Raw genomic sequence first — 17355 nt, forward strand, 5'->3', positions numbered from 1 at the left:
GGAGAGATGATTTTGTGCATCCCACAAAACCCAGGCTCTAAGTTACATCTTTTTGTCACCATCTATCTGTGTGTTATATACTAACACTTTCCATTTTTTCTCAAATACAGACAGCAGAATTGAAGAATGCGAACTGACAGCGAAGACTGAAAAATGGGCTTGGGCCAAGGGGGAGCCCAGAAAGTCAAAGGCAGGTATAGAGCTGCTCATAAAAATGGGAATGGTTGTATCTGTTTAAATATAATTAGTGAAAGTGAATGGAGAGATTACAACATCACACCTTCATTAGAAGCTGGTTTAGAGACCAGCTAGAAGAAGTTGTTTTCAATGTAGAGTAGATGATTTTTTTTGTGCATCCCACAAAACCCAGGCTCTAAGTTACATCTTTTTGTCACCATCTACAGGTGTGTTATATACTAACACTTTCCATTTTTTCTCAAATACAGACAGCAGAATTGAAGAATGCGAACTGACAGCGAAGACTGAAAAATGGGCTTGGGCCAAGGGGGCTTCATAAATCAGTTCAGTCCAGCATGTCCTTAGTCTCTCAGATTTAAATCCTTTGTGCTCACCTGCAAAATAAAGCTTCTTTTTTTATCACAAACTCAGGGGAACCTGTGTCTGACCCTCATCCCTCCAAGGACTGCTATAAGGGGCTTCTCCAGAAAAAGGGCTGATAATAAAAACAGAGCAATGATACCTTTATTTTCCCCTCAGGATTCCTAGTTTGAGGAGCACAAAAGAAAACAAACAAGACATAAAACAAAACTAATGAAACAGGTTTATTGCCTTGTCTTCTGGGACGAATCTAGCTCCTGTTGCTGGGAGGTATCCTGCATCTGACGCCAGAACCATGATTGCTGTGCTGGGGTTCACAACACTTTTGGAAACCTGCACAGCAGAACATTTTGTGCACCACAACGCTCAGGTTCCCGGGGTCCTGATTTGGTGAGGAAGAGGAAAAGGACCTGAAGTAGACACCGAGAGGGAGAAAATGGTGGCAGATTCCTTACACCTCCTCTGCCTAGATGACACAGACCCGTCCCTTTATGCTGGTTGAACATCTGGAGTGGGAGGGTGAACACGACCGAATGAATGTTGGCAATATTCAGTGGGCGATGAAAGAGTAAACCCTGTAACTTAAAAGCGTTAAGAAATGCAATCATTTCCACCTCTTACAAGCAGGTCTGTAAAATGTTTTTATGCTCACTTCCCTTTCTCTCGAAACTATGACTTTTGCTGCATTATCTATTTACTTTCGAGGCGTAGGACAAGACTAACAGGACCACAGAAAAGTACAAATCACAGAGACACAGTAAGAGTCTGGAGACTCAGTGATAACACCTGGTAGTGCTTTCCCAATACTCTGGTTAATGTTTACCTGTGGTATAGGAACTATTTAAATAATTGTCTATGCCTTGGTCGCAATTTTTGCTTTCAGTAGCAGAGCACGGTGTATTTGATGTGGTTTGACAGGTTTTCTGAAGACACAGGAACAACTTTTCTATCAAGGACAAACTCTTAGGAAAGCTTCTTCTGCAGTGCTTGATTTTGTCTCAGCTTGTTGAAAATGGCGGGTGTAAGTGGCTGCATGAAATACTCCATGTTCGTCTTCAACTTCTTATTTTGGGTAAGTTGGTGTTTAAATTGTTATTAGTGATGCATGAAATGTGTTCAACATTATCTGAATGCTGTTGTTGAAGGAACTGTAAAGAAAATAGAGAATAAGTGGAACCAGAGTACGATTCTAAATCAGGAAGGGGAGAATATGTTTAACTTTTGTCCTTCCCTTTGTCTTTTTCCTTCAAAATAGCTTTCCTTCACATTCAAAAGTAGACCAGCCATGAGTCTTTCTCCCTGCCCATATCGTGCCCCTTGTGTCAAGGGACATCACTTATTTCAGTCAGAAGATAACAGATTCTCCACTTACAATGCATTGTTCTCTTGCTTTTATTGTCTGCTGCTTGCATCCCAACGGCATAATCCTGAAAATGTAGTTGCAACAGAAGATACGGAAAATTCACTTGTATTTTTAGCCTCCTAATTGATAAATGGGTTTCATATCCTTCTTTGTGGTTCTTCGCTTTACGTTCAATGTCATAATTACTTTCTGATGGTGGACAGTAAACGTTTGTAAAATGGTATGGGTTGGCAGTACTGCCACTAGCTGTATCAAGACAGATACAGCACAGGGCAGCAGGCAAGTTTCTGGGTGTCGTTTGAACCATATTTGTCTATTTATCAGATCTCAGCTGGTTTGCAAGAATTTCAGATCCTGGAAGCTCTGGAAAGGTTTGAGTTAAAGAACATTTCTCTCATGGTTCAACTTCACTGTCAGCTTTCCCAACAGAGATTTGTCAGGTTCACCAGAGGTTCACTGAAACCAGAAGTGGAACTACTAGCCACATTATGGGCTTTGCCTCAAGGGATTTTTTCAAGTGAAAAGGTGATACCGTTCAAAAGGGACCACAAACAGTATCGTTTGAAAATTTGTGGCCAGCCAAAATGAGAAAAATTGGCAAAATTCTTTGATTGCTTGTGGACCTCACAAAGAAATTCCTAACAGGCCAGTGATGGTTTGGACTGCCTCCCCCCTCTTCTTCCTCCACCTCCATCAAGGCAGATTGAAGATATTTGACATCTGTGTTGAAGTTTTTCTGCAACGGTACTTAAAAGAGTCCATAAGTTTCTGACTTGGAATTCCTGCCACTCAGGAAGTTTTTCGTGTTCACATTCATTTACATTTACTGTGAGCTAAAACACAGGCAAATGTCTCAGACTAGCATTAGAAAAGCTCCAAACTACTTCTGGAACGAACATGTGAATAATGCCCCACGCTTAAGCCTCCAGTGACAGCATGGGTTTCCTAGGAAAAAACACAGGATGTGATCCTGGGGGAGTCTTGAAAGCTCAGGAAACAAGCAGGCGTGGAACAAACTTCCCAAACCTATCTTTACGCCAAAGGTAGGAAAATCCGTACTCTATTCTGGGGAAGAATACGCTGAGAGCATTTGCTGTGCATGTGACTGCCTGGATGGGACAGAGGAGGACAGGAATGCAGCTAGTTACTTATTTTAAAGGAAGGGGTTTAGGGCTACCAAGATAGGGAAGAACAGATGTGGTGCAAACAGGAATATGGGCTGACGGAGTACAATGAAGCTGAATTCTTTGATTCACATTCCTGTCTCTAATTCCTGGAAATGATTAAATTGCTGTAGTAAAGTACAGGGAACAGTGATGTCTTTACAGCCACTGATCCCACAGCTGCTCTCCCTGGTGTACAAGGCAGTTGGCAAGTGGAAAATTAAACTGATTGTGAGAAATGAAGGTGACTTTAACTACAGCTAGATAAGAGCAACGGCTGCATATTTACCTGGTGTCCTTTGATTTTAAGCCCTTTGCAATCTCTCTGGGAGTGTCCCCTCTTAGGGGACTTGGGAATGGGCCTTCCAGTCTTCTGATGCCTTTTTCTAAGCAGCTTTTACAGCATAGCACTAAGCATGTAAGCCCTGGAATAGTCAAAGCGAGCTCTGCAAAGTGGCTCTGGCTTCACTACATGACGTGTGCCCCCTGGGAATCTACAGCCCCATGAGCCCGATGCTGGGCTCCAGAGTGTCCGTAGAGTTTTGCATCCTCCCAGTTTGGTGAAATAAAGCTGAGCATGGGCTTTTGAACACCTGTGCTTTGGAGCTGGGTGCCTATACGGAGCTTTTAATAGTCCTTAAGTTAATCCTTAACTCAGTTTTGTGCATTAAACCTGACACGTAGGTCAGATTTTTCCTCTTTCTCTTCTTCAGAGTTTGCAGGATATCCAGTCTCACCTGCTGCCCTCATTCTGTCAGCTTCTGCTACTCTACATCATGCAAAATTGTAGAATTACCATTTTTTTGCACTAAATATTGATGTCTGATCCTAGTTTGAGGCAACCCAGTTAGTGATAGAGCAATCTTTGATCAGTTGTTGATACCAGACTTGCAGTCCCATCTACAACCAAAGTGGCCCCTTCCCCATACCTTACATCTGAACATCTCCATCACTGAAAGTAGCAACACAAACTTAGCAGGTATGCCGAGCCATAGACCACATTCTCTGTAGGACCTTCCTACCACTGTTAATTTCAGGTAACTCAAGGAAGTGTTCCAGTCAAATGTTTTCCCAAACAGGAGCAACCTTGTAGAAAGCTCCTCCTGATACCCTTAAACTGGTTGCTTAAAAAGTGTGTGCCAGTGGAGGGAATTCCCCATAGGTTTGGTATACCCGTGTCTGAGAAGTGCAGTCTTGTTATACTGCTGGTCCAGAGTCACAGCAGGCTCATCTGAGGTGATATTAATTTAATTAGGCTGTATTTCTTCATCACACCAAGACTAAAGGGCTAGAGAAGAGAAGGACTGATGGAATTTGAGGGACAACAGTCCTGTTCCTGGTCAGTTTATGAGATGGTGATGAGGTCACTGATTCTTGGTCAAGGGTTGAGGCAGAACTATGATAGCCATCTAGTTTTGGGAAAATGGGCGAGGACCTTTTCAAAGAAGCTCTTTTTATTCCATCAGAGAATACTGGTTCATTAAAAATGAAATTTCCTGAAATGAAAGTTTCTTTAGTCGAAACTTTATTTTAAGAAAACTTAATCATTAGGATGGAGTATTCCAGCAAACTTGAAATGTTTGACTTGGACTCTGGGAACAGACCATTTTGATTTGTTATTTCAAAACTTTTCTTTGTGTGTTCTTGTACACTTTGTATAGTATGAAAATAAACAGAAACAAAACATTAAGATTTTACTGAAATGGAGCATTTTTTATCAGCCTAAACCAACTCTATATTTTACAATTAAAATATATACACCTTATTAAAAATTTTGATTTATAAATGATGTTTCTTTTTCGAATGGAGGAAATAAATATTGTAGCACTCCCATCTGGTTGGTAAGTTCCTGTACATTCAGCTATATTTACTTCTACTACTGTGCTGTATTTTTATGGGAGGTCCTATGTAACAAATAAGGCAGTGGGCCAAATTCTGTTTGGATTTGTAGCAATAGCTGCTTCAGTGGAAATTTTCACATTAGCGAGCCCACGTTGTCTGGTGCATAGCCACATGGCTCACCTAGTGCTGCTGAACAAGACCCAAATATGGAGTCATATGACACCATCAGTTTCTAGGCTGATTCAGTGGGATTCAGAAGGTTTCAGTGGGGAGTTCTAGTTAAATTTGATAACATGATATAGCTGTCATCGATTGTACAACTTTCCTTTTCATGTTTAAAATGTACTTATAGGAGCTTTACTTAGAGCAGGAAAATGTGTGGTACTCATGTCTGAGTGCTGGCTCGGTTCCATATTAAATAATCTGCTAAAGTTGTTATGGTCTTTGATGCTGAATATTACATGAAACCTTTTGCAGGGAAAGTATTTTTTAAGAAAAATTATCTAAAACATATAAAAATAGCTCTTTTAATTTTAAAAGGTTAGGAATAATCCCGGTCTTCATGGGAAGCTCATAACAACATCTCAGGGCCATTTATGACTTGAGTATTAATGACATACAGGACGATAATTCTAAATCCAACTAGTCTCTGGTCCTCAGTGATCTCTCTTTCCCACCAGTCGCCTCAGTAGGCACAATCCTTACATCTGATTAGCCTCTTTATTACCCGTCTCCAACACTTAATAAAGAGAAATTCTGTGTAAGAATCATCATGGACAAGGTTAGGAATAGAGTGACTGGCTCATAGTGGAACGGTACCTCAATGATCAATGAAACAGGAGCACAACTAGTGATTAGGCAATGTGTCTGGACCTAGGATTCATCTGCCCTGACTTCAACATCTTAAAGCAAGTCACCCCAGTCTAACTTTCACATGTACACGACCGAGTATGGTTGTTTTCTGTAAAAATGTAATGGAAATAATAACTATAGGCATTTTATAGGAGGAATATTCTAAGGATTGGAGATGGCCAGATATTGTTGCAATAGAAACAGCAGAAAGACTTTATTTAGAACTTTTCCTGATAGTTTTACCATAGAGAATCTGTCTCTAGATATATGTCCTGAATAACTCTAGAAACAACATTTATACAAACACCCCTTATCAAATCTCATGTGTTTCCATTATACAAGAAACAATGTTCTTTACAGCCATGTTACATACATACAATAGCAATTTATATTCCTCTCTCATCTGACAGAATTTCTGTGTGCTTCCCAACCACATGCATAAATCATCAAGGAAATGCGGAGTCCTCTGAGGTAGAAACATCAGGGATTTGGTGCATAACTGAAGATTTAACTACCCTTATGAAGTTTCCTGGATACGAATCAATATTCTATGCTCCAGCAATTCATGTTTCTTTCACTTTGCCAAACAAATTATTTCAGAATTTTGGCCAGCATCTGGTGCAATTTGGACGCTGAATGTTAATCTAAAATCGCTGATCTTTCTAAATATTCTTTATTTTCTCCTGCAGGTGTGTGGTTCCGTTATTCTGGGAGTCTCTATATGGATACGTGTTAGCAAAGATGCTCAGCAGGTAAGTGCATGCAGTCATACCAGAACCATGTAAAATGTGGAAGCTACTGCATACACTTTCATTTCCCATCTTCATTTCCACAAAGTTGTTATGTTTTTGTTGAGGTGGCTTGTGTGGGTAAAGATTAATGCATTTTATGATGTTTAAGATAAAACGAGATGGTGCAGGTAGTCAGATAAAGTGATTGACGTAAGCACAGACATGTGACTACAAGAAGTGTCTTCTAGTGTTATTAATGTAGGTTCTTGCAGATGCACACTGATTTCTGTTGGAAAACATGTGTCTCTCTCTCCTCTAATGGAAACTAATGATGGTTTTGATATTGATTTCAGTGTTAGAGAGAATAATGAGGAGCCATGCAGCTCCTAGACTTTTCAATGTCTTTCCCTATTAGAATAGTATAGTCATATATATTCCTAGGGTTACTTCCATATGTTTGTAGGTAATATTTTTACCTTTCTCACTGTGTTCAATAACACAATTCTTATTTCCCCAGTAACTGCAACTCTGAAAGGGAACAAGGATTTTTCCCTTCTATTTTCAGTGGCTCCTTAAAAACACCTTATCCTTTTTCCCTCATATTTATATAGAAAGAGTTTTAGAGACCCGAAAACCTTTACTTAGGATTAAAATGTCCTAACAGCACTCCTGGAGGGGAGAAGAAAGTCCCTGAGTTCCCCTCCTGCATTTTATCTGGGTTATTAAATTACTTCAGACTTTATGACTTTCCTTTTCTGCAAAGCTAGGGAAAATACAATTTTGAGGTGCCCTTGATCTTGCAGACATGCAGCAGAGGCTGGTCCTGTTGGTGCAAAGGCCCTTTGGCCCTGTGGGCCCTGCCAACCTTTTGCCAGGTGTGCTCCCAGTGGCACTGGCCTCTGACTCACAGCAAGTTTTCCACCACCCTTGAGTGAAGCTGATTTCACAGCTCATAGATGCTTCTCTGAGAGGCACTGTGCAATCTTTGTACGTTGGTCCTTTGTTATACTAACAGGAAGAACAATCTGACTCTAAGGTTTAAGCAGTATATTTCTTCTTGTAAAGTTGGGCCATAGAAATGTAAATGAATTTGAAAATTTAATTTGCACACTTCTATTTCCAAAAAGGCTTTCTGGCCATAGAAGTGAAAAAATGGCCAGGTGTGACATGGGAGCATTTTTTTCAGCTTCCAGATTGAGCCTTCAGTATAGATTAAGTTGGAAATCTTCAGATCGCTCCTCTGCTGCTCTACTACAGTCCATCAGTGAAGAACAATAATTTTTAAGTCAGTGTTTTACCTCCTGGAAATAAAAACATGGTGGAGATAAGAAGATAGCTTTATATATTTCCTGCCATTTGGCTGATGACACTGTTGCCCTTAGCCAGTCCCAGATGTCTCATGTCTGGCAGAGGATGGATGCAACAGAACTCAGTTCATGATGATGTTGTGCCATGGGGTAAATTAGGTCATGGTGGAGAGCTCTGCCGTTCTTGCCTGTGGAAGAAGAAGAATGACGACTTTCACTCCTCAATCAACATTTTACAAGAAGCTAAAATTGCCATACTTGCTAGTTGACCATCTCTAGTATGATGGTTCAGATGGTACAATGGAGCTTGGAAAACCATAACCACTATTATCCTTTCTTACTTTTTGAGAGATTTCCTATTTAGAAAAGTATACTTAAGTGTGTCCCAAACTGGTTTCCTGAAGTGACAGTTAGCACTCCCCAAAAACTGTGAATTAAGAGTAGGGACCAAAATTGAAAGCATTTTCTCACATTTTTGCCTCTAGGCAGTGAAAGTTCCCATTCAAAACCAATGTATGTTTTGCCTGAGTAATAATTGAACAGACCATAAGGATTTGGCTGTAGATGAATAGAGCTTTCTAAGAATAAATAACAGGAGGATCAGTCCAACTTGGAAAGGAAAAAAACAACACATTCTTCAAATTATACTTGTCTATATACCTTTGCAATTTCCATCAGAAGATAAATGTGACAACTTCCAGACATTTTTGCTAATCTTGGCACCAGCCACACTGGAAAATATTCTTTGAACATTTTTCTCTATTTTGGCCTTTGGCCTTAGTCAGTCCTGTGGGAACTGAATAATTTGATATTTAATAATATTGAGGTATACGAATTGTTTAGTTGAATGTCCCACACATCAAAATACAGTCCTCATCTCTGAGGGTAATATTAGAGATCATGTCTAAAAAAAAGAAAAAGAAAGCTGCTTTGGAAAATACATCTAACTATTTCTCTAGTATATCCAGCATCGCTCTGTGAAGTGTTCTCTCAGGAACAGTCACAGAGTATGTTCCTGGCCTTCTAATGACAAACAGAGGTTTAGTTTCTTTAACATTTGGCTAATGTAGGAGAGATTTCAAGATAATCAGTTTTGCTACTTCCAGTAAAAAGCAAAGATTCATCGACTGAAAACTAACTGAAAGCCACTTTAAAGACAAGAGATCTTTATTTACTCTGTAAAGTTGACTTTCATCTTGTACAGAGATGAAGGCTGTGAAAAGCCAGGTTCTACCGAGCTCCCCAACAAAACGTTTAAGAAGGGGGCATTACGGATTTTTTATTTACGGATCAGAATTTCTCCATGGTTGCTAATCAGTATATTTATCAGTTATGAAGTAATTATCTTGTTTTGGGGTATACAGATGTTTTTAGGAGGAGCTTCTTGTAGCTGAAAGATATTTTTCCCCTCTCTTTTCAGGATTTGGAGATAGACAGCAGCCTGTTTGCAGGGGTTGATCTGCTGATAGCTGTGGGCTCCATCATTATGGTCCTTGGGTTTCTGGGGTGCTGTGGTGCCATAAAGGAGAGCCGGTGCATGCTGCTGTTGGTAGGAAAGAAAAACATTTGGCTACCTTTAACAGGCCACAACTACATTTGATGGATAAGGTCCTTGCAAGTAGTACCAAATGAGGATGGGGGCCTTTTTGGTTAACCAAATGCTTGATTATGATCATGTGTTTTCATTGCTTACCTTGTGCTTGAGCCCCTTCTGAATTCTAGTGCAGAAAAAATGATGGGTGGTCTCATCAACAAGAAGACAGGGTCCAGAGAGCCCTGAGCATGTCACTAACTTTTTTTCCACCCAGCCATCACCGAAGTTCCCTCCACCAGTCTTCCCCCACTACCTATCCCATTTAATTTCATAAATTCCCAGTTGCTCCCTTTGCTCTTCCTCCTAGAACGCCCTCCCTGTCCTCCTGCCCAACACCTCTCACCTACACACTGCCCTACTCTGGTGTGCCCCTTGTTTTGATCACTAGCTGAGCACACTCTGTCTCGAGCACCCCCTTTTCTCATTGCCAAAGGAGGAATAACTGGAGCAGTTCTGACTGGAACTCCAGTTCATTCTACCTACCTGGTTATTCAAGCAGATGAAAGCTTAACATTCACTTCGAAGAAATTATATCATCTTGGTCAAAAGTACTATAGTTTTCTCCCCTTTTTGTTTTATTCCTAGTTTTTTATTGGACTGCTTCTGATCCTGATCCTTCAGATCACAGGAGGTATTTTAGGAGCAGTGTACAGATCTCAGGTACAGTATTATTCTGCAATTTCATTGATGTCTTCCCAGAGTGTTGTTTCTACCCCAAAAACTAATAAAATATTTGGACTTGCAGATTGAAACATCCCTTAACAAGACTCTCCTGGCGGGTGTGAATTCATTGCAAAGCTCTACAGAAGAATCTAAAACATTTCAAGACAAGTTCCAGAAATTTGAGAGAATGGTAATTAAAATGCAACAAAGGACAGGGGTTGTTGCTATCTGTTCCATCTCTAGCATTTGTCTGTGCTTCATTTTATGGCTACTCTGCCACAGATTTGAATTTCATTCCCTGGAGATGGGGAAGGGTCTGACTTAAATGCAAGTTAAAACACTACGCAAGGGGCTTCTGCTCTCTTGATATGACATGGGCTTTCTGTGATGATTTCTTTGTGCAGCAGTGTTTATAAGAGCAATGGAGCAAGGACACACAACATGCAAGTGAGACTGACAGTTAGCTAAGCTCTTTCATGAGAAGGCTGCCTGCTCCTTTGTTACAGCTTTCCCTTCTGAAGGGACATCGCTCCTTCACTGTATCCCAGCTAAGAACTATCTAGTACTCTTAAGGCAAGATTACCCCAGGGATAAGGAAAACATTGGGAGTGTATTTAATTTGGAATATCCTATTGCTATGAAGTCATTAAATGCCATACTTTACTGTGTAAGAAGGGGGAAGAAAATACAATAAAAGGGAGGTTTGTTTTCACTGTGCTTATACCTATCCTGGCTTCCCCCACCTGCAGGACCCCAGAAGGTGGACACTTAGTGCCAGCTTGCTCCTGGGTATTGCATAGAGAATAAATACCCTTGCATCTCACTGATATCACTGATGGTGTAGACCCCTGCCCCTCCTACTAGTACCTGTGTCTGTACATTGACAGTGTGCCTGCTGTTGTTTTTTTTTTTTTTAGTCCCTAATGGGTGATGACTTTGATGAGTAGGCTTAAAGAATTCTTATATTTTTAAAGGCTGCTGGTGTGAAAGATAAGGAAGCAAGAAACAATATTTGGGTGGCTTATATTACTTCTACTTCTCCTTCCTCATTCCACTTCCAGCCCTGTCCTTTGCTTCTGAGTCAGCTTATTTCTTCTGATATAATAACCAGCTCCCTGGAGAGATGATTGAAGAGTGAGCAAAATGAAAAATCCCATAATTACTGTATTAATTTTTAAATAGACCAGGATTGCTTTATTATGTCCCATGGCCTTTGCTTTTATACAAAATTATGTGAACATTTCCAGCTGTTTTTTAAAAGAGGGAGGACCTCAAACCCAAGTCTGCACCCCTGGGCTTTAGTGGCTTGAATAAAGTGGAACATGAAGTGAAGCTGCACCTGGTTTAGGTTTCACAAACCCCAAATGGAGCCCTGGCCTTCTCAGTCCATTTCTAATTTAAAGGGCTAACCATCATTCAAGGTGGTTATTTTTCTAGATTTCAGAGTTTTATGTGCCTGAATTTTACATTTTCAGCCTGGCTTTTCAAGGTGTGAAATGTGGGTGTTACTGGAGCTATTACTTACCTTCTGCAAGTATAACCTGCAGAAAGAAGACTTGATTCTCAAAAAATACTATACCCAGCATTGTTCCAGTTCCATTCTGGCACTGACAATTACTAGCTTTATAGTATGTTAATGTTTTTTGAGCACTGTATACCGAAAATCTGGTCTTTTTTCCTTTTTTTTCTTTTTTTAAACTTGTGCACTTACATTCTTATAATTGGTATGGAAATGTAAAGGGTGTTCGAGACATACCAATTTGGGACAACTTCCACATGGGAAAAGATGAAAGGAAATTTCTCCTTCGTTGTTCCTCTCAGCTCCCTCGCCTACTCTCCTCGAACTGCAAATCACCACTTTTTTCCTCATCTCCCCATTCCCTCCTTTCTTGCAGAACCAGTGCTGCGGTTTGCTGAACGGACCTGCAGACTGGGGAAAAAATTTTAATACTCCTTTTGGTAGCAATAAAATCTGTGAGTGTGAACTGAAGAACCCATCAGCAGACCTCTGCACCTTATTTCAAGGCAGATACATTTATAAAAAGGTAAGAAAAAGATAACGTTTTACTCTTCTTTCCAAAAAAAGGTTTTAACCCAAGGTTGTCTTTGGTGACTGGCATAGTCAGCAGTTTTGTATCTTTCCAAAAAGGCAAAGTTTTGCCTTCTCTTTGTCAGCCAGAATTACCCCTGTGCCATCTGTTATGAAATTACTGTGCATACATGAAATACACTGCTGCTTCCTCTTCCTGCGATGCCTCTAGTTTAGCTGTGCAGTGCAGTACCCTTAGGACCTCAGCGGTCTGCATGGTTACTATGGGTGAAAACTATTATGGCTTTGGGGCCAGGGTGTGCCTCTGGGTCAGAGCAGCACGTCAGCTACCCTTTGGCTCTCATTCCTCCCTCAGAAGGCTATGTTCGCACCCAGGCTCATTCTGGTGGTAGACATGTTGACTCAGAGGCTTTCAAAGGGCTAAGGGATATTGAAAAACGAACACATCAAATGCAAGACCTTTGGGGTTCTATAGTAATTTAATAAAAAAACCCACACTCATTTTGCAGGATCTGCTGGAAAGAAACCTTACATGTTGTAGGTTTCATGGCAGCATACTCAATGTGTAATTTCCTACAACTACAGCCTTTTTTCCCTACAACTACAGCCTTTTGAAAAGCTTGTGGCAGTTAATATAATAACAAGGCAAAAATATCTGGTGACAGGCAACAAGAAAGCATACTCAAAAATTGGTAGGTGGGCAGCAGAGATCTCAATTAATTAATTTCAAGATTTATCTGTCTCCTCATATGGAAATCTGGACGCCATGCATACAAAGAAAAATATGAAAAAAAAGTGGAAAACTAGCACAAAATAGCTGCATTTTTAGAATGCTGGTAGTACAAAGTTTGCCAATCTGCACCTAGCACAAAGCAGATTTTAGCAAATGTCCAAATCTGTTTGTATACTTTTCTAAATGCACTGCTCCTTAGCCAGGTCCTGCCTGAACACTAATTTCCTCCATGTGTAGTCCCACAGAAGCAAGTACTGTTTTAAAGCAAGGGAACAGTCTGGTTAAGTAGAGGATGCCAGAACCCAATCTGGAAATAAGATGTATACAAAGAGGCTGTTTTGGCCACATTTTAAGGTCTTTTTGGCCTCAGGCAAACCCTCAAAGAACACATGAGAAGCCATCAGTGAAATTACTGCAGGTGCAAGATATCGCTCACATGAACATACAGATTTCATGGTGGTGTTAGATGCTAGTAAAGAAAGACATTCAACTCTTGTGATCCAGGAAAAAAGATCTGAAATGCAGTGCAGTTCTGAGTCAGCTTAAATGAGACGTTTTTTAGAAGGACTAGAAGGAGAAGACCCATGTGTTTACTGTGAGGGAGGAAACATGGTGAAAGAATATAACTATATTTGGGGGGAAGGCAGTTGTAGTGTTGGAACAGTACCATAGTTTTGATGGATTTAAGCCGTACTTGGCTTTCCCTACAGTTTGCAAAAGGAGTATTGTCAATGCCTGGAGAAGATGTAGTCATTATAAGAACAGATGTATGCATTTATTAAAAGGGAGAGCAGCTCTGCATAGAACTTCAGATATGATCACTCCCTTCCTCTCAGCCCCAGCCCAAGACCACCAAACATTTGTCAAAATTAATATTCAAGCTAGGTTTTATATCCAAATATTTATAGTTGAGCCTGACTCTAATAATAGGCTTTGAAGTTTCAAATCCAAAGATCAGATTAGTGGGAAACTGAAGTTCTCTTTCGGATCTGGTCATGGCTGCATTGGCTCTTTCCTAGCAGTGAATGATTATCAAGTGAAAGTAAGAATAAACGCTTCTTTCCTTGTCAACTGAAAATCATGCAAACATTAGGCATTACAGCTGCATGTCTTCATTTGAAATTGTACCATTTTATGGTCAGCTACTAAATTCATCTTCATATTTGGGAAGGCAAAGACTAGATATCTTTCGCAGTGCAGAAGGCACATATAGCTGTATTCTTTGTTAGCAACAAGCCAGAGTAAATTCAAATAGCCTTTCTTTAACAGAGAGAGAGAGAGAGAGAGAGAGAGTGAGAGGAGCTATTTTAGAGAATGCATTCCTAATAACCTTAGGATAATATTGGTTACCTATAATTAATCATTTTGTCTTATTTTTCAGCCTTGTGGAGATGTGATTATCAAATACCTTAAAGACCATCTGCTCATAATTATGGGGATTGCCTTTGGACTGGCCGTTATTGAGGTACCAGTATACACCATTAAAATATTTAGTAGCTGACAAGCAATATGTTCTACTTAGAAATACACTGGGAATGGGATTAAAACAGCTGGCTTGCTCAATTAATAGACGAGGGAAAACCACCTCTCACCTTAGCTATAATCTTACTGTTATTTCATATGAACAGTATACGGCTGCCGAGCTGTGAACTTCAGGTGGGATCAGACCACCCTGCTGCCTGTGGAAGTGTATCACATGGCACTTTTTCTACAAAGATTTGACAGTCCTGGAGCCAGGCTCTGCCTTGACAGCGAGCCCTGTGGACAGAGGGGTGTGCGGATACCCAGCCCCAGGAAGACATGGGGCAGAATAGCCAGTCTCTTCCTCCTCTTTCTCTCCTTTGCTCGAGGAAAAAGTCATCTCATAAGAAAACTTAGCCCCTAAACTGCATATTCTTATCACAGAGAAATTATGATACGAAATTATTATTCCGAGGGCATAATTTAGCCATCAAGATAGTGCGTGAATGTGCCTGAGTGCACACCTGTGCTGCTCCATACATTCCTGTGTGTAAAAAAAGCAGAGTGTGTGAGCTCTTTATTTTAATTGCTTCATCATATACTGAAGAATAACATGCAAAATTTTCTCCGAAGAGAAGAGGAAAAACAGTGAGGTTATCCAGTCAGCTACTTGATCAATGATAGGCTTTGATTAGGAGAAAATGGCAAAGAAACAGGGGACTTCATCATGTTGCTTTCTTCGGTCATTTTCTTTCTTTTCACTATTCCTCTGTGGTTTCCCTCCTCCCCTGCCCCCCGCTGATGGATGTTTGAGGGAAAAGCAGAAATGACGAAGATTGCTGTGCAGAGTTCAGTCTGTTATTCCGAGTGAAAACTTCTTAACGTCATTGGCAGATGATTGTTCCTCGTGGTAGAAGAGTGGGCAAGAGCCCCAACTCCAAAATACACGTCCAGGAAAATAATAGTAAGCGGGGAAGAGTTACGCAGCTGCAGCACGGGGAGAGGACAGGCCACTAACTCCTTACTTGGCACGGGCTTCATGCTATCTAAGGTGCTATATGTGGGGGGGTCAGGTCTCTCGCCTATATGTAGAGTTTGGGGGAAAATAGGTGAAATACACCAACATTAAAAGGCCTTTAAAAATATAATAGAAGTGTAAAATTGCATCTGTATCCTGAAGGTAAGTTGTAAGTCACTTTGCTCTAGTTACTGCAGTTACATGAGTTGTAGCCTTTAGTTCATTGGCCATCATTCTTCCCTGTTCTCTAGTTGGCATTTTCTGTGGTGGCTGCCTCTCCCAATCATAAAAGGATTAGAAAACAACATGAATAAACAATATGAGCCTCAGCTGGTACAAATTGTCAGCTGGCAATTTACACTTGATAAACATTTAGCCTTTCCAAAGATATTAATATATCACAACTTCTCAAGTAATTGCAAATCAAAGGCCACATGTTTAACCATCTCTCTGCTCTGGAAAAACCCAGATAAAAAGAAGTGGACAAGGAAAAGTGCTCTTCCCTAGCGTTCCCCCTCTGCCTGCTCCATTAAGCCACTTGTGGGCTGTTAATGGTTCCAGCTCACCCTATTAGTGGAAATGATACTGAGAAGAAGGGCCCAGTTTCACTTGGGCGCAAGTGCAAATGCAGGCATGGTATGTCAGGGAAGCCCTGTCAGCTTCTTCCAGCTGTGAGCTCATCCCCTCATCTTAGCCATACCCCTGTGTTCTATATGCTCTCCACTGTCTCTTCCTTAAATAAATAAAGCATCCTGGTGTTCATGGCTTCATAAATGTCATTTGGATACTTTCCACTTTTGTGAAACACCTTCACAGACTGGTTAATTTTAAATCCAGAAGGAAGCTTTCTGATCTTCTGATCTTGGCAGCTGTCTGTCACAGGCTGTGGATTTTAACCCAGTAATTCCCACTGCAGAAGGTGACCCTACTGAATTTTATATTTCAAGCAACAGCTTCTTTAGCGGACTCAGTGTTTCTATCCCAAATCTATTACTGATGAATATAAAATATTTGTTGCATGATCATTTGCCAATCAAAAAGGTGGGGTATGTGTATAGATCTATGCCTGTATACATATACACATGTATTGCCTTTACACATATATTTACATAAAAGAGAGTGACAGTAGAAAAGATGAGAGATTTCAAAGGGAAACAACCCTTAGAATATGCAATAGAATCAGAAAGTTCCTCCAACATTCTTAGAAAATAAAAGATTGAATTTTTGTCCGAATTTCTTGAACTTCTCAGTATTTGCTGCTCCATTGCATCTAACAACTGCATTTTAAACCCCCAGAGTTACAGGGTTCCGCATCCACAGAAGCAATCCATCTTTTAAACAAATGAAAGTTTTCCATCATGTCTGCAGTCTTACCTGTGGTACATACTGATTTCATTAAAATGGCTATATTCTAGAGTCATGTTCTTTAAGAATTGCATTGGAAAAGACCTTCTGCACAGCAGATTTAGCCTGCATGTAAATCCAAGACATTTGCAAACAAAATGTTCCCACTGTGTATCGGTTGTATCCTGGGATTTCCAGGACTGCCAAGTAATACCAGAAATGTCTTTGTTTTCCAGATTCTTGGTTTGGGGTTTTCTATGAGCCTCTACTGCCAGATCCAGAGAAAATGAAACTGTGGAAGTGTCAGAACGATGTCACCAGCCAAATCAAAACCTTTGTAGATAGAGGGATATTTGGCTTGGCACATTCAGCTAAATATATACATGTCCCAGGCAGCTGTTCTGATGAAAACGGCAGCCCTTGTGCACATGGATGCTTCACAATTTGCAAAATGACCTCCTTATAATTCATAAGATTTAATGATGTGAATGTGAATTTTTATTTGCAATAAACGTCTTTGTTTATGTTTCTGAGGAGTTTATTTTGTCTGAAGATAGCATTTAAGTCATGTTGAGATTCCGAGTTCACCATGCAGTGTGTCCACATGGGTGTTACGCCACCCGTAGCAGAGTCACTGCAAACAGCTGCAGACGATCTTGCAGTGGCCGACTGGTCC

The 17355-nt window shown here is 40.4% G+C and overlaps 1 protein-coding gene across 1 annotated transcript; it reads left to right on the top strand.

Annotated features, from left to right (window-relative positions):
* The first annotated feature begins 1570 nt into the window (after positions 1 to 1570).
* On the top strand, positions 1571 to 16969 carry TSPAN8 (tetraspanin 8). The gene is made up of 8 exons (XM_019470466.1): positions 1571 to 1630; positions 6468 to 6530; positions 9246 to 9365; positions 9996 to 10070; positions 10156 to 10263; positions 11969 to 12118; positions 14238 to 14321; positions 16916 to 16969. Exons 1-8 carry the CDS (start codon positions 1571 to 1573, stop codon positions 16967 to 16969), a joined length of 714 nt encoding a protein of 237 aa, XP_019326011.1.
* Positions 16970 to 17355: the final 386 nt, after the last annotated feature.

This window comes from Aptenodytes forsteri, unplaced genomic scaffold, assembly GCF_000699145.1.
Source record: "Aptenodytes forsteri isolate BGI_AS27 unplaced genomic scaffold, ASM69914v1 Scaffold366, whole genome shotgun sequence".
Taxonomy (NCBI): Eukaryota; Metazoa; Chordata; class Aves; order Sphenisciformes; family Spheniscidae; genus Aptenodytes; species Aptenodytes forsteri.